Genomic DNA, 20,051 nt, shown 5'->3' on the forward strand with positions numbered 1-20,051 from the left:
GCTGCCTTCCTTCCCACAGAAACCACAGTGAAGGCTCTCCCATAATTCCCTCCTCTCCCTGGTGCCGCCCATGTCCCCACTCCTCCCCTGGGGAGCACAGTCTGCTCCCATCTCGAGATCTGTGAATATAACAAACTGTCTTTCCAATGGCAGTTGTCTCCTGATCTACGGGCCTCACCATACCTGTATAATAAAACTTTTGTGAGAGAAGCCTTAGTTGTTCCTTTTAGTTCTCCTTTTTCCTCGGGCAGTTTTATGTTAAGGTTAACGATGTAGGCTTTGGACTCACCCCAGCTAGCTTCCATTCTGCTGGGTGACCGTGGACAAGTTATTTAACCTCCATATATCCCAGTTTCCTTCTAAAATGGGAGTGGTAGTAATAATACCTCTTTAGAAGTTTGTTGTTAGGAGTAAATTAGGTATGGTAAAACATGCTTAACTTATGCTTAATATATATTCAACTCAACAAATCTAACAGTTTTTAATGTTACTCTTATTATTTGCCAGCTTTGACTTTACTCTTTTCTAAAATACTGATCTTTCTTAGCGCCCTCTTGTCTTCTCACACTATGTGTTTTCTCAGGCTGATCTCATTTACTCCTTCTGTTTCCACAACTGTATGACATCGTATGGGTTTGCCAGCATACCTGTTTGCTAAAAACTCAAATCTATACATTCAGACTAGGCCGCTCTCCTGATCTCCAAATATCTTAGGTCCAAGTTACTTATATTTGAATGTTTCATAGTGCCTCTAACTCATAGCCTCCCTCTTCAGACTTGTTCCTCTGTTGCTATTTTATATTTTGGTAAATAGCACCTCCTAATTGTTCAAACCAAAAATCTTGGAGTCATCTTAGCTGTCTCCATTGCCAGCCACTTTCAATCATAAATGGATTCCAAATTTAGAGGAAGAATTCACAAGCTAAAGAATGTTAATTACATTTTGGGAGAGGATGTAGGGGTAGGATCAGGGGCAGGGGAAAAAAAAGTTTTTATTGCATTTTATATCTTTTGGTATTGTTTTAATTTTTAATTTAAAAACAGTGGGAAAAAAAATCCATGATGTTGAGCATTTGAACTCAGTTTCCTTTTATAGGTAAAGCAAAGTTAACTTTTTCTTGAATATCCTCAAAGAGAAGTTAATGGCAAAATGTTACTATAACTCTAGTTAGTATAGTACGTGCTCTATAAATACTTGGTTAGTGGTAGGAGAAGGCAGTGGCACCCCACTCCATTACTCTTGCCTGGAAAATCCCATGGACGGAGGAGCCTGGTAGGCTGCTGTCCATGGGGACCCGAAGAGTCGGACACGACTGAGCGACTTCACTCTAACTTTTCACTTCCCTGCATTGGAGAAGGAAATGGCAACCCACTCCAGTGTTCTTGCCTGGAGAATCCCAGGGACAGGGGAGCCTGGTGGGCTGCCGTCTATGGGGTCGCACAGAGTCGGACACGACTGAAGTGACTTAGCAGCAGCAGCAGATAAGCAAATGACGATTGCCATTTAAGTTTCCATTTTGCTAAATTTTCCTGGCAGAATGCTGTTAGCACTCCGTCATCGGCATCTAGAAGACCAAGCAAATAGTTGATGAAAAACCAGAATCAGAATTTGGCCAATAGTTGTTGCAGACTATAGATTGCTTTTCTGAAAGGGTAACTGAGCTCTCCCAGGGAAGAGGAGAGTATCCAGAAGGTGCATCAGGATTAATTTGGAAAGAGCATCTTCACATTCTGCTGGCTGTTTCCCAGCCTGATGCAGGTGCGTGCTTGTGGGCCTGTAGCATGGACAGAGGTGTGCTGGTAACCAAAGCCACTTCGTAGTAAGATGCCATCTGGGGAGAAACCAAGTTTATTTAGATATCCAACTTTTCTAGTTGCATATGTGGCCTCATTAGTCAGATATATTTTTTCTTTTCTTATGTTGAGACCCCAACAGAAATATTTTAATAAGGAAATTATTTTATTAGAAAATTAAAGTTCAGTTAGATGAATAAAAAGTTCACTTAGAAATAGTCTCCAAATGTACCCAAGTGCTGTAATTATTTTGGTTTTGCACGATATTAGTGATTGGTTGAAATTTTAACTTGTAAACTCTACTGCAGTTATTTCGAAGGTAACTCATTTCACTATTACAGAGCCTGTTGGGTTTTTAGATGGCAAGTCATGGAAAAGTAATTTTCCATTTTGGCTTTGGAATCTATCATGCTACCAAAGTAAAAGGTAAATAATGAAAGCAGCTGCTGGACTACATATTTGGGGGGAATTTTTTCAGTCTGTGATTCCTTATACTGTAAAACAGGGTTTCTCAGCCTCAGCACTGTTGACAGTTTGAGCTGGATAACTTGTAGGGGTCGTCCTGTGCATTATCAGATGTTGAGTATAGCCCTGATCTCTCTCCATTAGATGCCAGTAAAGCTCATCCCCTCAGTTATAACAACCAGAATTATCTTCAGACATTGCCAATATCAGAGTTGGGGAATGGGGCCAAAATCTACTTTGAGAACTACTTGCTCCATAGGAATATACTGGGTTTTTGTGTTTGTTTTGTTTTAACTGTCTAAACATGGCTTCAGAAATCACATAGCTGAAAATTGCTTATCCCACAAACTTCACATTAGTTTTTGAAAAGTAAATATGAATAATTGACATGTAGTTAGTCATTTATTTGTACCTCTGCTAAGACTGGTAACTTGAAATCTTGTTGCTAGAGAGTACTTTGTTATATTCTCTTTCAGTAAATACTAAAAATACCAGTACCATTATATGGAAATTTGTAAAGACTTGAGAATTCTTTTCTAAAATTTAATAAGCTTATCTTTTTCCTAGATTAAAATAATAAGTTGAATTTTTTCAATTTTTCTGCCATCTTCTTAGATCTTTTATACCAGACTCTGGAAAAACCTAGCATCTGACTTTTAAAAACTTTCATAATGAACTTTTAAAATTATACATAAGAAGAGTAATACAGTGAAAGTTCTATGTGCCCATAACCCAACTTCCGCTTGAGCAGCTGTTAACTTTTTGCCAAACTGTTTCATCTGTTCCCCTCCCACCCTCATCTTTCTTGGAGTATTTTAAAGCAAATCCCAGACATTACTTAATATCACCCATAAATGCTTCAGTGTACATCTCTATCAGATAAGCACTCTGTTTTTTAATGCTAACTCTGATGCAATTATCTAAAAAATTAATAATAATTCCCTGGTATCATCTAATACCTATGTTTGGATTGCCTCAGGTATCTCAGAAATGTCTTTATCAAACCAGGATCCTAACATCCATCCATCACATTTGGGTGATATGTCCCTTTAGTCTTTAGCAGTTTTCTTTACCTCCTCTACCTTTATTGTATCATTTTGTTGTTGTAGAAACTTGGTGATTTGATCTGTAGAATTTCCATACTGTAGACTTGACTGATTACATAGGGTAAAATGGCATTTGAGTTAGCACAAAATCCTACATTTTAATGTACCACTTTTCTGTCTTGTTTCCCAAAGAATGTCAAGAGTTTTGTTTTACCACCTGAACAAGTTTAAGAACCTCACGGCATTCTTTGTACTTCAGGAAGCTGAGACCAAGAGAGGGTTTTCCTGAAACCATCAACTTAGTTGGAAAGTGTCGAGTGTACCATAGTTTTATCAGAAGTATCATAGAATGAAACTTTTTTAGCAAAGACCTCACCTGTTTTGTCTTCTCACCTGTGCCTACATATTACCTGCCACACAAGGGGATTTTTAGTTAATATTTATTATTATGAATTGTCTAATTCTGCTGGATTTGGCCTTTTCTTCCCTTTCTGGGCTAGAACCTGAAAGATTACAACTTGCTTCACCTGTAAGGTTTAAAGCGGTTTAAAAGAGAGAACATATTAATAAGAGCATTTTACACATCACCTCCATTTCTGCACAGTTAATCTTTTAAAATGCAAATCAGTAGTAATAGTACTGGCACTTCTGTGGAATGCACCATAAATCATGGAGAAAATAAACAATTTGTTAAAATTAGTTGTTCAAACTTTATATATCCATTGGCATGGGATCTCCTGTCTTGGGGGGAGCATGAAATGCAGGTAATCTGGGACTTAAAGAATCATTTTATTACAGTGATTGTTTAGCAAAAATATTGGGATTTCCTGTCTTATTCTTTATTTATCTTTCTTACAAAAGTATATTTTAGCCATCAGAACAATCTTAGCACAACCAAAGACTTCTGGCATTTTTGCATTTAGGAAAATTCTTTCTGGTGCTATGATGTGTGTTTTCTGTCAGCTAAAATTTACAGGAATAGTGAACCACAGGGATTTCCTGAGGAGAAGCTCCCACATGCTGTGTCTGGGATTTCTCATATTTCTTTTGGCAGCAGTAACATTCTCCAGTACTACAAAATTGTAGTTTGAATCCAGTGCTAATAATTTCTCTTCAAGAAAACAACTGAAACATTTTGATTCTGTTCCCTTGAACCAAGGGAAAAAGTTATAACAAAGAAAATTATTTTTCACCACCTACTTTGCCTTACCCTCCACACACACACACACAGTCCCTTTCTAAAGCTGAATCAACCTATCATAATACTCATTATATGAATCACAGAAATTTCTGTGTATTCGTTTTTAAGCCTAACAGTCCCGAACCTCCAAATATAGTGGTTAAAGCTGTTGCAGTATGGAACTTCACCTTGTTGTGAAAGAAAAAGTAATTTGTTTTATATTGGGTGATCAAGTTTTATACTAAGACGTTATTTGCTTCTATCACTCGCATTCTCTCTTGCATGTACAAAATATGAAAAGCTCACCAATATGGTTTCATATTTCATGTTAAACCTTTTCAAAATTTTCACTTGTAGAGTTTGATATGACTATTTTTTGATAATACAGTTATCAGAAAAAACTTGAAATACTCCTCCCTTTACAACTGCATATCTGTTTAAGGTCTGATTTTCTTTATATACTTTATCCAAAATAAAAAATTGCAGCTGATTCAATGCAGAAGCAGATATAAGAATCCAGCCACTTCCTCCTGTTATGTAAGACTTTAATAAGAGATTTGCGAAAATATAAAACAGTCCACTTATCTCAATATATTTATTTCATTGTGAAAAAAATTTCATTAAAATCATGTTGTTAAAATTTTTCAGTTATTTCCATGACTATTATAATAGGTTTATTGTTATTCTAAGTAAGTTGATAAATATTTTAATGTTTTAGTTTTAAATTTCTAATATGATAAATATTGTTAGGCATCCAGATAAACAAAAGCTCTTTGGAACCTTTATAGTTTTTAAGACTAGAAAGGAGTCTTGAGACCAAAAATTTTTGAAAATCACTGATCTTGATTTGGCTATCTGAGATCTTTCAGTTAGTGCATAGGTGATTTGGTAGTTTCAGAGAGAAAGGTAATTTTATCTGCCAAACATTTTTTAAATTAATATAAAATTATTACTAGAAATCCCTTTGCACTATTAAAAATTTGTCTTACAAGGTCTATCTTGGTCAGTTCATCTTGACTGCTGTTCAGTTTGTTAGCCAAAGGATGTTTGTTTTTCATTGGTGTGTTATCATTGGTTAAATTTTAAATTTTCTTTTGGCTCAAAGGTTATTGAGTCATAAAAGTGCAAATAAAACAGTAAATGCTACAACTCAGAATGCTATCATAAATATAATCAATAAAGTTTTAGTGTTCATATAGTCTGTTTATATGTGTTAGAAAGTGATACAATTTGTATTAACAGCCAAAAAGAGAGAAGTACAAACATGAAATATGACAGTGACTGGAATTAACATTTTACTAAACATGCTTTACCTTGTCTCCAGAGGTGGTCTACTCTGAAATTTTGCCAAAAACTTAGTTACATAAAGCCATGAAACAAAGCAGTGATGGGCTTAGCAAGCCAGAATTTACTAAACAGTTAATAGTTGCTGTTTTGTGAAATACGAAATAGTGTTTCAGACTGTGGTTATCCAAACTGAGTGTGTATGCTCTTAGTTAATGTGCAAACCAAAAGGGAGAACAAAGTATTTATGTGTAATCACACTCTTCTGTGTAATTACTTTTTAAAAATCTGTTACAGATACTCCATTTTGTTATTGTGAGCTGTGACATAAGCTGGAAAAGGAAGGGACATTGTAGTCAGTGCTGGACATAGCATCAGCTAGTTTGTTGTAAGGTAGGGCCTTACAGTTTGAGTAAAAAGAAGTTTGGCCCAGTCCCCACCCACTAAGCCCCTTCCCAGAGAACAGTTAGCAGTCAAAAGTGTGCCTCATGATCTTAGTTGAGTAGGGCCAATTTGTACTCTTTCTGTGCCTATTTTTATATGGCTGGTGAACAAAGAATGGTTTTTACATTTTTAATAGTTGGGAAAAATATCAAAAGAATGTTGTTTTGTGACACATGAAAACTATAAGAAGTTCACTGTTTCCATAAATAAGGTTTTATTGGAACATAATCACATTCATCAGTCTGTGTATTGTCTGTGGCTGCTTTCACAATACAGCAGCGTACTTGATTAGTTGGGACAGAGACCATATGGCCTGCAGAGCCTAAAATGTTTATTATCTGGCCTTTACAAAAGAAGTTTGATGACCCTTGAATTAGAATAACTCCACTTTGATCCATCTTATTTATTGTTCTTCCCCATGGGAATTCATTTGAAGAAAGGATTCTACCGTCTTAAAAACAAGTTTGGGCTTTGTTTTTTTTTTTAAGCATGTAAACTTTTCTAAAGGTCAACCCAAAAGAACTAGTATAATTGTTCTTTTGCCATTCTGGGGGCAGAGCAAGATGGGGTTCACAGTTCAGTTTGAAAATACAGATTGAGTAACTCAAGGCAATATTTGAAAATACATTACGGGTAATAGAAAGATTAACCGTTTCTGCCACTAGAGATTTTAAGTCTGATTTAGGGATGAGACTATAATTTCTTTCTCCTTATTTTTAAATGCTTTGCCTATTTTTCTCAAAGGAGAGATTAAACGTAGCTTCAAAGGAAGGCATTTGACTCATCTTCCTATTCTCTCAAATTAATAGCCAGTGAATTGCTACCAGTCCAGCAAATTCCCACTCTTCCTCATTTTTCCAGACTCAAAGATAATATTCCCTTAAAGTATTCGTCTCATTTAGCTGCCTCTCCTCTGTTTCCATAGCAACTAGTACATTCTTGTAATTATTCATTTGCTTCATATCTGTCTATACTAAACTGTTCATAAGCTTCTTTGATGTCTTCTTTTCTAAACACAGGAGGCTGTTTGTAATTTTAGGTAATATAATACAATATTTCAGAGCATTAGCTTTGGAGTCAGACCTATCCTGCTTTCTCTAGGTGAGTGACTCTTTCCTCATTTATGAAATGGGAATAACAGTAGTAATGATGATGGTAAAGCATTTATCTAGAATTGTCCCATGGATTTTCATTCAATAGTGATAAGGATGTTTCTGTTTGTTCTATTCCATAACCTGCTCTTGGCACATAGCTTATAAAAAGTTGAGGTGTAAATTGAACAATTATTGTGTGCCAGAGACTGCTCCAAATGCTTTATATTTATTTAGTCCTAGAACCCTATGGTTTAGGTATTAATTATTATACCTATTATTAGATTAGACAGCCGAAGCATAGAAAGATTATAAATCGCCATGGGTTACCAACCTGGTAGGAGGCAGTTTTGGGATCTAAATCCAAATCTGGCTCCAGAGTTTTTGTTCTTAACCTACACTGTCTCTTATCTACCATATGTTTGTATGTAAGCTTATTTTGGTAACTTTCTTGGTGTTTTAAGTTTATTTTCAGTGCTGATAGATGATACATAATACTCATCTGTGCCTGATTGACTTAATCAGTATGACTGTATGATAAATTTATAATTGATGCAGTATAATCATTGCTTCCTGTCTTCAAGTAATAGCTATTTTTCACTGTGAGTCCTTTTTGGAGCTATATTTAGCCAGAATTAGCTATTTTGAAGCGATTTATTCTAATACTACAAAAATTTGGACAAAGAAATTGCTTAGATCTATTTATATTCCTAAATTCATTTTTTCTTGCTGGCAAAAAATGTCTATTTTATTTAGTTTTTCCTGCTGAATTGTTTGTTGATTTTTTTTTTTTTCTTCTGATGTTAAGTGGCATTGTGTAAATAATTCAGTTTGGGCATATTTGTCATAATGTTGAATTTGGCCTCTAAAACTTTTGAAATACAGTTGACCTTTGAAATATAGGGGGGGTCAGAGGCACCCACTTGCATATAACTTCACAGCAAATCCTCCCTACTCTCAGTTCCTCTTCCTGGGCTTTAGCCACCCTTCATATGTAGTGCTGTAGTGTGTATGTATTTTTTAAAATCATCAAAGTGGAGCCCTGTCGTTCAAACCCATGTTGTTAAAGGGTCAACTGTAGTAATTATCTTGAAATTTATTTTACATCTCTTTCAGAATTCTCCACTTTACCAGTACTTACAGGATCTGGGACACACAGACTTTGAAGTATGTTCTTCTCTGTCACCAAAAGCAGAAAAAAGCACAGTGACAGAGGGACAGCAAAAGCCTCCTGCAAGAGCCCTGCCAAAAGTAAGAAGGCATCTTCATTCTCTATGACTCAATCTTTTGTCTTTTACTGATTTATTTAAATTGCCTTTATCCTTATCCTTACAAAAAAACACCTATTGGCACCTCCATGTTCTTCCCCTGCACTGGTTAAGACTTTAATTTTTATTTCATCAGTGGTATGTATCTGTTTATAAACATGAATCCTTGGTATTTTGGACTATCTCATGGGTAATTTGTATAATGAATTGAAATTAATATGATTGAGGATCAAAATATATTGCTTATTTAAATATTGAAGTTACTTAGAGTAAACCAGAAAAAAAAAACAAAAATCAGTACCTTAATGGGAACCCAACTATAGGACTCCTACAATAACTAGAGTTTTTTTCTTTAGATTTTTTTAAAAAGAAAGCAAATTAATATTTAATAAATTATTTCAAAGATACCTCAGTTTCTGCTGCCCTTTATATCTGCAGTATCATATATTTTATATAGTAAGTATTTCGTAGTTGATAGACAGCATTGTGAGGCTGAGGTACTTGAAGAAGCCACCAATAATTAGGTTCACTAGATTGATTTGTGCTATTAGTGCTCTATTTGTGCTCTATTATTGTATTTACCAAAATAAAATATTCCAGTACATTTCAGTTTTAACAAAAAGAATTCTAAAAGAAAAAAATATAACCAGATTACCTCATTTCTTGAGCATTCTAATTTAATCAGTGTTTTAATATAGGAGTCAGTTACTTTTGGGAGGAAGATTTTAAAGTTTTCACTTAATCATTTACTCTGTAAGATAGAAAGGGAAGGATCTTTCCTTTTGTTCTTCTTAGGAAAAAACTCTAAAATGTGAAGTAACCAAGCTGGACCCAAATGCAACGGCAGAGTAAGCACCAGGGAAACGGTGTTTTCTTTAGCTCATTCTCACAAGGAAGGAGCTAGGGAGTGAGAGCACCCACAGACCAGAACCAGGTTCGAGAGTCCTCCCTACCTCAACCCTTTCTTCTCCTTGCTCCTTTCGAATACAGATATTTCTGGGGAAAGTTTTAAAAGCAAAACCAAAAGATATATCTAAAAGATTATTTATAGATTAAAATTTGAATTTGAGATTACTTGGCAACAAAAGACAAAGGATGGGTCAAGGGATAGTGTTGGGGCCGGAGATGGACATTGACCTCGTGTGTGTGTGTGTGTGTGTGTGTAAACTTGGGTTTTATAAGTATTTAATTCTCTTCATTTATGACAGTATTTTTACTTTTAGAAATATTGTTATTAGTTTATAAATAAGAGTTTAAAAGTTCATCCTCTCAGAAATTGAGGAGTAGTTAAAAGCATAGTCAGAAGGTGTTTTTCAAAATTACCACATATCTAGAAAGTTCATTTAGTCTTCCTGTCACACATTTCAACTGCATAAGGTACATCTCTCTAAAATGAGTTTTTTCTGTATAAATCTGGGGCAGCTAAATTTTAAAAAGATTTCTTGTTCCTTCTTAGGGGATATATTTTTAGAATTGCCCCCCAGATTCTGCTCAAGTGATGAAGTTCCAGTTATCTCCTTTGGAAAGCAAATTTTCTGTATGAGTTCATGATGAAACAGTTACCATTTTTAGTCTTTTTCTTTTAAAAATGTGATTGTTAGGTACTTATTGAGTATTCTGTATTGGTATTCTCATGAATATTCATTCTCTGTATATGTTTCTGGTTTCTTTTCCTGGGATTATTCTTAAACATTCCTTCCATAAAGTTTTAGCATCAGTCCTCTGCTTGGTCTCTTTTTCTCTGAACTATCTCATCCACTTTCTTGCCTTCATTGGCACTTTTTTCTATTCTCCATTTTCACTGAGTTCCAGATACTTGTTAGACATTCTGCCTGTGCTCCAGGAAATTCAGATTCAACATGCCTAAAGCAGAGCTTTTTTTCTCAGTATCCCTGAAACAAAGAAAATATTTTTCTGTATTCCCAAATTACTACCCTCTCAATTTATCTTACAGTTTCCCACACTCTAACGTTGATTTGGTCAGTAAGTGACTCAACTTCTTTCTCTCTAAAATCTAATCCTTAGTTATTGCTGTTTTTACTACCCTAGTGCAAGCTTTTATCATTATTTAGCCGGACTATTACATACCCTCCTAATCATGCTTCTTGGCTACACTCATTCCTTGCTGGTACAGCCGTTGCTCTGTTGCCAGTTATTTTTCTAACGTGCAAATTTTTATTGTTTCACTTCCTTGTATTAACCTTCCATGACTCCTCATAGTCTATAGGATAAATTCAAAACTATTAAGACCACAGTCTTTTAAAATTTATCTCAGTGTACCTTTTAAACTTCATTACTCTTCTGTTCTTCCCTTGGCTCTTTGCTGGCCCAAACTCTTAGCTGCCACTGTCTGAGTGGCATATGCTTCCATGGTTCCCTCCTGTACTCAATCCTTGTCCCTTGCCTGGGCTTAGCGCCAGTGTCAGTTCCTCTTGAACTCCTTCCTCCTACACTTCTCCAGATTTTACATTGTGAAAGAAAGTGTGAAAGTCGCTCAGTTGTGTCAGACTCTTTGCAACAGTCCATGGAATTCTCTAGGCCAGAATACTGGAGGTGGGTAGCCTTTCCCTTGCTTCAGGGGATCTTCCCAACCCCGGGATCGAACCCAGTGTGAAAGTCACTCAGTTGTGTCCAACTGTTTGCAACAGTCCATGGAATTCTCTAGGCCAGAATACTGGAGGTGGGTAGCCTTTCCCATGCTTCAGGGGACCTTCCCAACCCAGGGACCGAACCCAGGTCTCCTTCACTACAGAATCTTGTAATGCAGATTCTTTACCAGCTGAGCCACAAGGGAAGCCCAAGAACACTGGAGTAGGTAGCCTATCCCTTCTCCAGCAGATCTTCCCAACCCAGGAATTGAACCAGGATCTCCTGCATTGCAGGTGGATTCTTTACCAACTGAGCTATCAGGGAAGCCCAGATTTTACATTAGTTTGTAATTATTTGTACTGTCTCTTCTAAGTTCTTGAAAACAGCAGTTATGTATATTCATCTTTGTTCCCATAACCCTTTTTCAGTACCTGGAATATTATAGTCACTCAGTGAATGTAAACTCCATTTACTGGCCTGCTCAGGAAATGAGCTAATAAGGTAAACTGAATTTTTGATTGATTCAATAATATAACATATTTCAATATGAGACAGTTATTCTAAAATTGTTAAAATAAATTTCTGCTTTAATATTGTAGAATGAAATGTTCTTAATATTTGAGAACTCGGAGCACTTGCTTTTCCTTTTGAAATACCCATATCATCATCGTGTTGACATAGGTAGTATTAATACATAGTGTACCCAAGATTAAATGGTTTCCAAGTCTCATTCCAAACTCACTGAATCTGAACGTTTAGTTGGGGGGCCTGGGAGTATGTTCCTAGCTAAAATCTCCAGGTGATTCTGATATATGGTTAAATTTGGGATCAGTAAGGAGACTGAGACATACTGGCAAAACACATAATATAGCATATAATACAACCTAGATGATTTTAACTTTTTGATTTAAAAAAATGTGATTAATTAGCAGTAGGTTATTTGAAGTTTTTCTGATGTTTAGCTGTGGTTTAATAATCTTGCACAATGTCATTCATCTCCTTCAGCAAGGCATCCTGTTAAAAGTGGCTGAAACCATCAAGAGTTGGATTTTGGCTCAGTCCAATAAGAATGATGACTTGCTTCACAAGTTGGTAAGTGTTCACTTTACTTTTTGGTCACTTTTCCGGGCTCCAGTTTCTTTTCCAATGAGAAAATCAATGATTCCAAATTTTTTTGCTACTGATTTGGGCAGTGACTAATTTTAATTAGAAATTCTGGGCTGTTCTCTAAAAGGAGATTATCCACTTCGTGAATTGTTAAAAAAGTTTGTATCACCTAAGGAAAAAGAAAAAGGAGATTCTTCAATAACTGGGAATCTTCGCATGTGGACTCAGTAGTATTTCATAGATCTTCAAAGAGGTTGTTAGCCACTGAGTTTAGGATATTCTGATAGTTATTGAAGACCTATTTGTTAGATTATTCATGTCCTGCTGCCATCTTCCTCCACTGACCAGTATTCCTCTCAGTGAGTTAGAGAACAGATCCATTAGTGGGATCTTCCCTCTTTTCTTTAGGAACTTGATTGTCTCTATTCCACAGCCTTTGATTACAAAGTTTGGGCAAAATCAAGAGTGTGGTTCCTCCCTTATTTATTTGTCATTAATTTACCATTCTCTGTGCTGTGTGTTTAGTCACTCAGTTGTGTCTGACTGTTTGCTACCCCATGGACAGAGGAGCCTGGCAGACGACAGTCCATGGGGATTCTCCAGGCAAGAATACTGGAGTGGGTTGCCATGCCCTCCTCCAGGGGCTCTTCCAAACCCAGGAATCAAACTCAGGTCTCCTGCACTGCAGGCAGACTCTTTACCATCTGAGCCATCAGGGAAGCCCCACCATTCTCTGACAACTTCATGTATAAAATTTAGTCTTCTGGGACTGATAAATCAGAGAGTTTCCCAAAGACTTGCGTGATCTCTGAGCCCCAAGGAGTGACTCAATGTTTTTACATCCTCATATTAGTAATAGGTAGTATAGCTTAAAAAAATAAAATTCTCTCACAAGTAAGCAGATTTCAGAATCTTCTGCTGGCCTATGACCTTAAGATGATAATTTAATTATTATTATTATAAATTATCATTTGTTAAGGGATATTTACAAAGTGCTTTCACATTTTGATTTGGTAATCTAAACACTATGTAAGGTTCAGTATGGTTTACCATTTGGAAAGCCTGAGGTTCAGATATTTCAGTTTGATTAAGAATACTCATTAAGAGAGTTGTTCAAAAATTTTCAACTAGAAAATGAGTCAGAATTTGAACTCAAGTCTCCTGGTTTCAAAGCCCAGGCTCTTTCCGTTATAATGTACCACCTCTCTAGTTTGTGTGTTGTTTTTACTGACTAAAATTACCTTTTTAGCAATCCATTTGGGCAGGTTCTCTGTTTAGGTTTATCTTCATAGGGGTTTTGAGAAGGTCAGTGAAGTATCCTTTCATCTATGTAGAGTATCGTCTCTATCCAGGTGGAGCCATTTTCATTCTTCAGCGATACTAGGACTGTGGTAAGGTATGTGCTTGGCCTCTTCAGTCATGTCTGACTCTCTGTGACCTCCTGGGCTGTAGCCCATCAGGCTCCTCTGTCCATGGGGTTCTCCTGGTAAGAATTCTGGAGTGGGTTGCTATGGCCTCCTCCAGGGGATCTTCCCCACCCCTGGGTCAAACCTGCATCTCCTGCACCGTGGGCAGATTCTTTACACGGCCCATTCTTTGCTGGGCCCTGAGGGAAGCCCTGTGGTAAGGTGTATGGGTGCATATACATATTTCTGCGGTTTAATCATAGTGTGTAGTCCTGATCTTTTCATTCTTGGATCTTTGTCACTGGCCACATGCAGACTTCATGTCATGTTTCACTTTAAAGTGCCAGCTTTTGTATGCATCTCTTTTGTGCCTAGATTATGGAGAATTTTAGGAAGTACATACCTGAGAAATAGTTCACAAGTAATAGAATAAGGAATTGCCCAGTTGGCATCTGGCATGAAGTTGCTTGACTTTTTTCCCTTGATTATAAAATATTTAAAGTTTTGTTAGCTATACAGATATTGAATGAGCCCCTCTTTCCTTTTATAAAGATACTGGCAATTGCTCCATGATATCTGAACATTTTATTATTGTTCATTTTCATGAAAGTAGTACTTTTCTTCTTAAAGATTAAAAAAAAAAATTTAATAGCAACTATGATACTAGTGGTATTGGCACTCTCTAAGCACTTTTTAGCCTGTAAAGTGCTTGCCCAGAAGTTGTCTCACCTGATCCTCATCAGCTTAATTAAATAGCACTATATATTTTAAAGTGTGTAAGATCTTTGAAGTATATTGACACATGAATATGTGGGGCCACAATAGAAATCTGTTTATTCTTTAGCAGTGCTTCTCATACTCTTCATTCCATCCAGGCAGTATTCTTCCTAAGTTATCTTCTCATGCTGTTTCCCTGTTTAGATTCTAAAAAGATACCTGCTACCTACCAAGTCAAGTCCAGTTCATCACTTTGACTGTCATGAAAGTGCTTGCATAATTTGGCCTTAATCTACCTTTCCAGTTTTATCCACCAATGTTTCATCAGCCCAGTGTAGTCTTCCTTTTTGTTTATTCCTTGCCTAGTCTCTATATATGTACTATTATGCTGTGAATTGTGTTCCATGTTTCGATTATTGGAATCTTTTCAATAAGCAGTACTAGCTGTTCCTCAGGGCCTGTTGGATCTCTTTTCTACAGCAACCTTGTAATAATTAGTGTGCTATGTTCTGTAAGTTTTTATATTATAATGCTTTTCTTTATTGTATTTTTAAGTATTTCATATGTACTAACATTAACAGCTAACACTTACATAGTGCTTACTGTGCACCAGATATTCTTAGCAGTTTATAAATACTGACTTATTTAATCCTTGCAGCAACCCTATGAAGTGGATACTATTATTATCCTCTTTGCAGATGAGGAAACTGAACAGAAAAATTATTAACTTGCTTAAGTTGTGGGACCAGGATATAAACCCAGGCACTAAGTCTTGACACTAAGACTTGTTGAGGGTAAGCCAAAGTTCACATAGCACACTTCTCCCCCTGCCCCCTAGTACAGAGCACCAATACTATCAATACTACCTCAGATCACACTGGTTTTGGGGAGGCTTTATCCCAGTTTTGCAGCAGATCTGATGCCAAGGAGTGGTGTTGAAGAAAGTGAGTTCCTGATAAAGCAGCAGGTCCATAAGAGAGCCTGTGTAGAGGAATAGCTCCCATCTATGACTGAGCGACTTCACTTTTGCTTTTCACTTCCATGCATAGGAGAAGGAAATGGCAACCCACTCCAGTGTTCTTGCCTGGAGAATTCCAGGGACGGAGGAGCCTGGTGGGCTGCCGTCTGTGGGGTCGCACAGAGTCGGACACGACTGAAGCGACTTAGCAGCAGCAGCAGCATGTTAATAGCTTCCCCCTCTCTGTCAGTGTTGGCCTTCGTTTAATTAGGCTTCTTTTAAACTTACCCATATATAAGTACATAGAAGTCTCATAAAAGGCCTGCTTTCAAGTTTTTGTAGCAAAAGTTTTATTTTTTATATTTACATCTGAATATGGTTCTGTCTGATGGGGGAATCCAAACCAAATTGTAAGGCCAATACATGAAGATTTATTTCAAGGACTACTTGAAAAACTACCCTGTTCCACCCACTGCCCTCCCTGCCTCCCACTGCCCACATGCTGTCGATATTCTCCAGCCTGTCCCCCTTCCCACCCTCAACAGTAGTATAAAGTAAGTCGTGCTGTTCTCTGTTTATGAAAGTGGGATGGAATCTCAAAAAATTAAGTAGTTCCTAACGTTAGGATTGTAAAAGAGAGGAAGAGAGGAAGCAGTGGTTCAAACATGAGCCATAAAAGTGCTGCAGAGGTACGTCCAGGGAATATCAGTAGGTGGTAAAATCCATATCAGGCTAAACAGAAGATCTGCATTTCACTGAGATTTTATTATTATTATTATTATTATTATTGATAAGAAATATATCCAAATAGGCTTCATATTAAAAATATTCTTCTCTGAAAGTGATGTGTACAACCCATGATCAAGAGGATATATACTTGTAGTGTACGGATCACTGCCTTCTTGCTTAAGTCCTCATGATGAGCTCGGGCTAGATTCTGTGGTCTGGGAATGATTAACTAAGAAGAGGAAACCCTAGACCTAACTGATTTTCCTTTGATTGCTAAAGGCCTTGTCCATTGCAAGTTCTCTTTATTTTTTATCATACAAGAGGATCATTCTATTCCTGAATCTAATGCAAAATAAAAATTTAAATTTTCTGATAGAGAAGACTATATTCAGGGAAGCAGAATCAACTAACTACCAAAGACATATGATTTAAAATCAGAATTCTGGAATGTTACTTAGTCTCTCTGAGCTTCAGTTTTTCCTCTATAGCATGGACAGAAAATGATAATGTACGTGACAGGGTCAACTGTGAGAGCTGCTCTGACATTGCTACCTCATCTCATCTCTCCACCAGGGGCGCTCTGCCCAAAACTAATACTGATCACTTACAGGTCCCCATGCTAGACGAGGCTTGCTTTCATTCTGTCTCATCCCATTCTTCCCACTCTTTCATCTGCTCAGTTCTTGTATATTCTTTAAAACTACACTTAGGCTTTTTCACCTTCTCTTTGTGGCAGTTTGTTCCCTCAGTGCCGTTTGCATAATAACCTAGTTAAACCTCGTCACACTTGTCTGCACTTTATATTTTAACTGCTTACCTTTCAGCCCTCTCCTTTAAACTCTGAACTCTCTAAGAGTAAAGACTTGTATGTCTTGTTTATTTTTTTGTGCTTTTGGTGTCAAGCATGTTGCCTGGTATGTTATAAGATATTCTTTAATAGATGGATAAAAGGGAAAGAGGGAGAAATAAACGAGCTGATATATGTGAAAGCATTTTGTAAACTATAAAATGCTATGCACACATTAGGGTCATTTTGTATTATATTCCTTAATGATGTATTTTTTTAATATTTGAATGTTTCATTTTTAGAAAGCCTTGATCCTGCTGATGTTATTCTTAGATGTTGGCTATATTGTTACTGTGTCTAGGGACAGCATATCTGTTAGAGGATTATATTTTCCATGTTGTTTTGCAGCCATTTAATTAATTAGGCTTAACAGGTTTATTAATCTATAAAAAATACATATTTCACTCAATATGTGGCTCAGTGATGTCTACCTCTGTTTTTTTTTTGCTTCATATTTATTGTGAAAATATAACCTTGTACATCAGATTAAAAACTGATTGACTATAATTTCTTCTTCTTGGAGTCTATACTGTAAATAAACACCTCTAATTTTATTAGCATGGTAGGAGCTTAATATTTAACACAAAATTATGTGTGTATTAATACCTCTCTTCTGGTCTTTCAATGGCAAGGATACTGGATTCCGACTCGACTCACTCCATACTATCCTGCAACAGGAAGTCCTGTTACAAGAGGATGTGGAGCTGATTGAGCTGCTTGATCCCAGTATCCTGTCTGCAGGGCAACCTCAACAACAGGAAAATGGACACCTCCCAACACTTTGCTCCCTGGCAACCCCTAATATTTGGTACTGTCCAGAAAACATCTATCCTTTGTTTACATTTAGAGTATTAGCAGAGGAAATCTGTCATCATCCTCTCCATTATAAAGGCATTATAAACATTTTAGCATTATAATTAATATAATGATATGCCAGAGGTTTCAAAAAAGAGGATTTAAAATGAAAATGGGAAGTGAGATTTCATTTAAAATGAAAGTGGGAAGAAACATCCAGTTTGATTATTATGTACTTGCAACTCAGTGTAATTAGTTCTGTGTATAACAGCCCAATAAGCAGGATTAACATATGCCAAAAAAGAATCTCTCTTATACACATGTGTGCATGAAGTCCTAGCCAGTTCTTCATGTTTCTTTACCCTTAATAGATTATATAATAATTACATTGTAGAGACACCCAGGAGAGTATGAGACATGGAGATAAACAGTCGATTCCTACTTTGTTAGGTGAGATGAGATAATAGGGAACATAGACAATTCAAATTGTCTTAAAACTTGTCCACACTTGAAGTGTTTGTGTTTAATGCACAAGTGCTGGGCCATCATCTATTAAGAAAGAAATACATATATGTATAGTAACAAGGAATTATATACTCAAAACTGTAATATCCTCTTTCTATTAAAGTATGAGCTTATTAAATGAACTAAATTATTGCTCAAACTGTTCAAGTTACATGGGCAGTTACATTCATTGGCCTCAGTGTTCTGAATTTATCTGTCTTTCCTGTCATGTTGACAAATGCTTCGTTTTGTAACAGGTAGCCATGTATAGTGTTTTCCAAATGTGTAGTTACTCAGGTACTGTCATGATGAAGTGTACAGCATTGTACCATTTAAAAATTTAAGAACTTAAGGAGCCGCTAAAAGGAATCATAGGTTTTCAGAATTTTACAACTTTGTATTCCTTTGACCACAAAGGTGATTAAGCAACTCTGAGGCCTATAAATCCTTTACAGGTTTTGCTATAAATATATAAAAGTATATGATGAGATTTTGCTATGATATTACCAATATTGCCTAATTCCAAGGGAGATTTTGGCAGGCAAATATTAAATATCTATTAAATATTCTCATATGTTATTTTCTTTATAGTTTGACTGTAACTATCTTCAAGTATTAATGATGATGTTTCTTGGATATCCTTAGATACAACTCCCCTATATTTGCCTTCTTATATGTAAACGTTTTCATCAAAGCCTTCACTGCTTGAAAGAAATTTATAGGTTTATAATTTGCCTAAATTAAAAAATATCAGATGTATTTTGATTTCACTTAAAGCAGTATGAAAGTACAAAGCTTGTGCATATTATGGTCTTCAATGAAGATCTATATTCCAGAATTGTAATGATGACAACTTAAAATTAGATGACTTTATTCAAAGCAATTACAAAGTGTATAGTATTTCTAATTGGAAAAATGCTTATAGTTTGTTGAGATATTATATGTTTTTGCACAAATAATTAGAGTCTGATTTTAGGAAAAAATTTATTTATATCTCCAAATATGAAACATTTTTAATTATTTTAACTATTTTGTATTGGAATATAGCTGATAAGGTTTTTAGTATTAAAAACTAGTACAATTAAAGCTTTTTACTTTTATATTTATAAAATCAGATTTTAAAATCTGTAATTGTTTTTAGGTTAAAGAGTACGTATCTTTAAAAAAAAGTTTATTCAGAAGACACCTATATATATCGATCACCTAAACTTATTAGCTTTAGACGGTGGTATCTAGCAACTAGATAGTGGTACTAGATATTTTTTAACTGTTTCAAGTTATTTTTTAAAATGTCATATTTTATAAAGTCATAGTTTATAGAGAAGCTAGCATTTTATCTATTTTAGAAAACTGACTAGAGAAACTCATCTTTCTCTAGACTGATGGATATAATTTTCTTGGTTTCTCTGTTCCAGGGATGTCTCAGTGGTGTTTGCCTTCATTAGTTTGCTTGTTATGCTTCCCACTTGGTGGATTGTATCTTCCTGGCTGGTATGGGGAGTGATTCTATTTGTTTATCTGATCATAAGATCTTTGCGATTATGGAGGACAGCAAAACTACAAATAACTCTAAAAAAATACAATGTCTATTTGGAAGATATAGTAACAAATAGCCGAGGTTTTACTAACCTTGTGAGAAAAGCTTTACGTCTCATTCAAGAAACTGAAGTCATTTCCAGAGGATTTACACTGTGAGTTCATTTTTCATTTTATTTTTTAAATAACTATTTTCTACTACCTAGTTAAATTAGAATATTTATTACCTATTTTCATTTCTGTATTGTATTTACAAAAAAAACTAGGTTTCTCTTTAGTATTTATTACAGT

At 35.8% G+C, this 20,051-nt stretch overlaps 1 protein-coding gene across 12 annotated transcripts in view; it reads left to right on the forward strand.

The window, feature by feature from the left end:
* VEZT (vezatin, adherens junctions transmembrane protein) overlaps positions 1 to 20,051 on the forward strand; it is a 67,804-nt gene that overhangs the window by 18,853 nt on the left and 28,900 nt on the right. For 5 of the 12 annotated variants that reach the window (XM_043881655.1, XM_043881579.1, XM_043881664.1 and 2 more), the window contains exons 2-5: positions 8,421 to 8,555; positions 12,167 to 12,253; positions 17,558 to 17,733; positions 19,640 to 19,915. In XM_043881655.1, coding sequence (XP_043737590.1) covers positions 8,421 to 8,555; positions 12,167 to 12,253; positions 17,558 to 17,733; positions 19,640 to 19,915 — 674 coding nt within the window. Of the gene's footprint in view, positions 1 to 8,420; positions 8,556 to 11,589; positions 11,663 to 12,166; positions 12,254 to 13,560; positions 13,665 to 13,812; positions 15,186 to 17,557; positions 17,734 to 19,639; positions 19,916 to 20,051 lie in introns of those variants that run through there. The other 7 variants (XM_043881628.1, XM_043881614.1, XM_043881604.1 and 4 more) reach the window with 7 other exon arrangements.

This window comes from Cervus elaphus, chromosome 3 (assembly GCF_910594005.1).
Source record: "Cervus elaphus chromosome 3, mCerEla1.1, whole genome shotgun sequence".
Classification (NCBI taxonomy): Eukaryota; Metazoa; Chordata; class Mammalia; order Artiodactyla; family Cervidae; genus Cervus; species Cervus elaphus.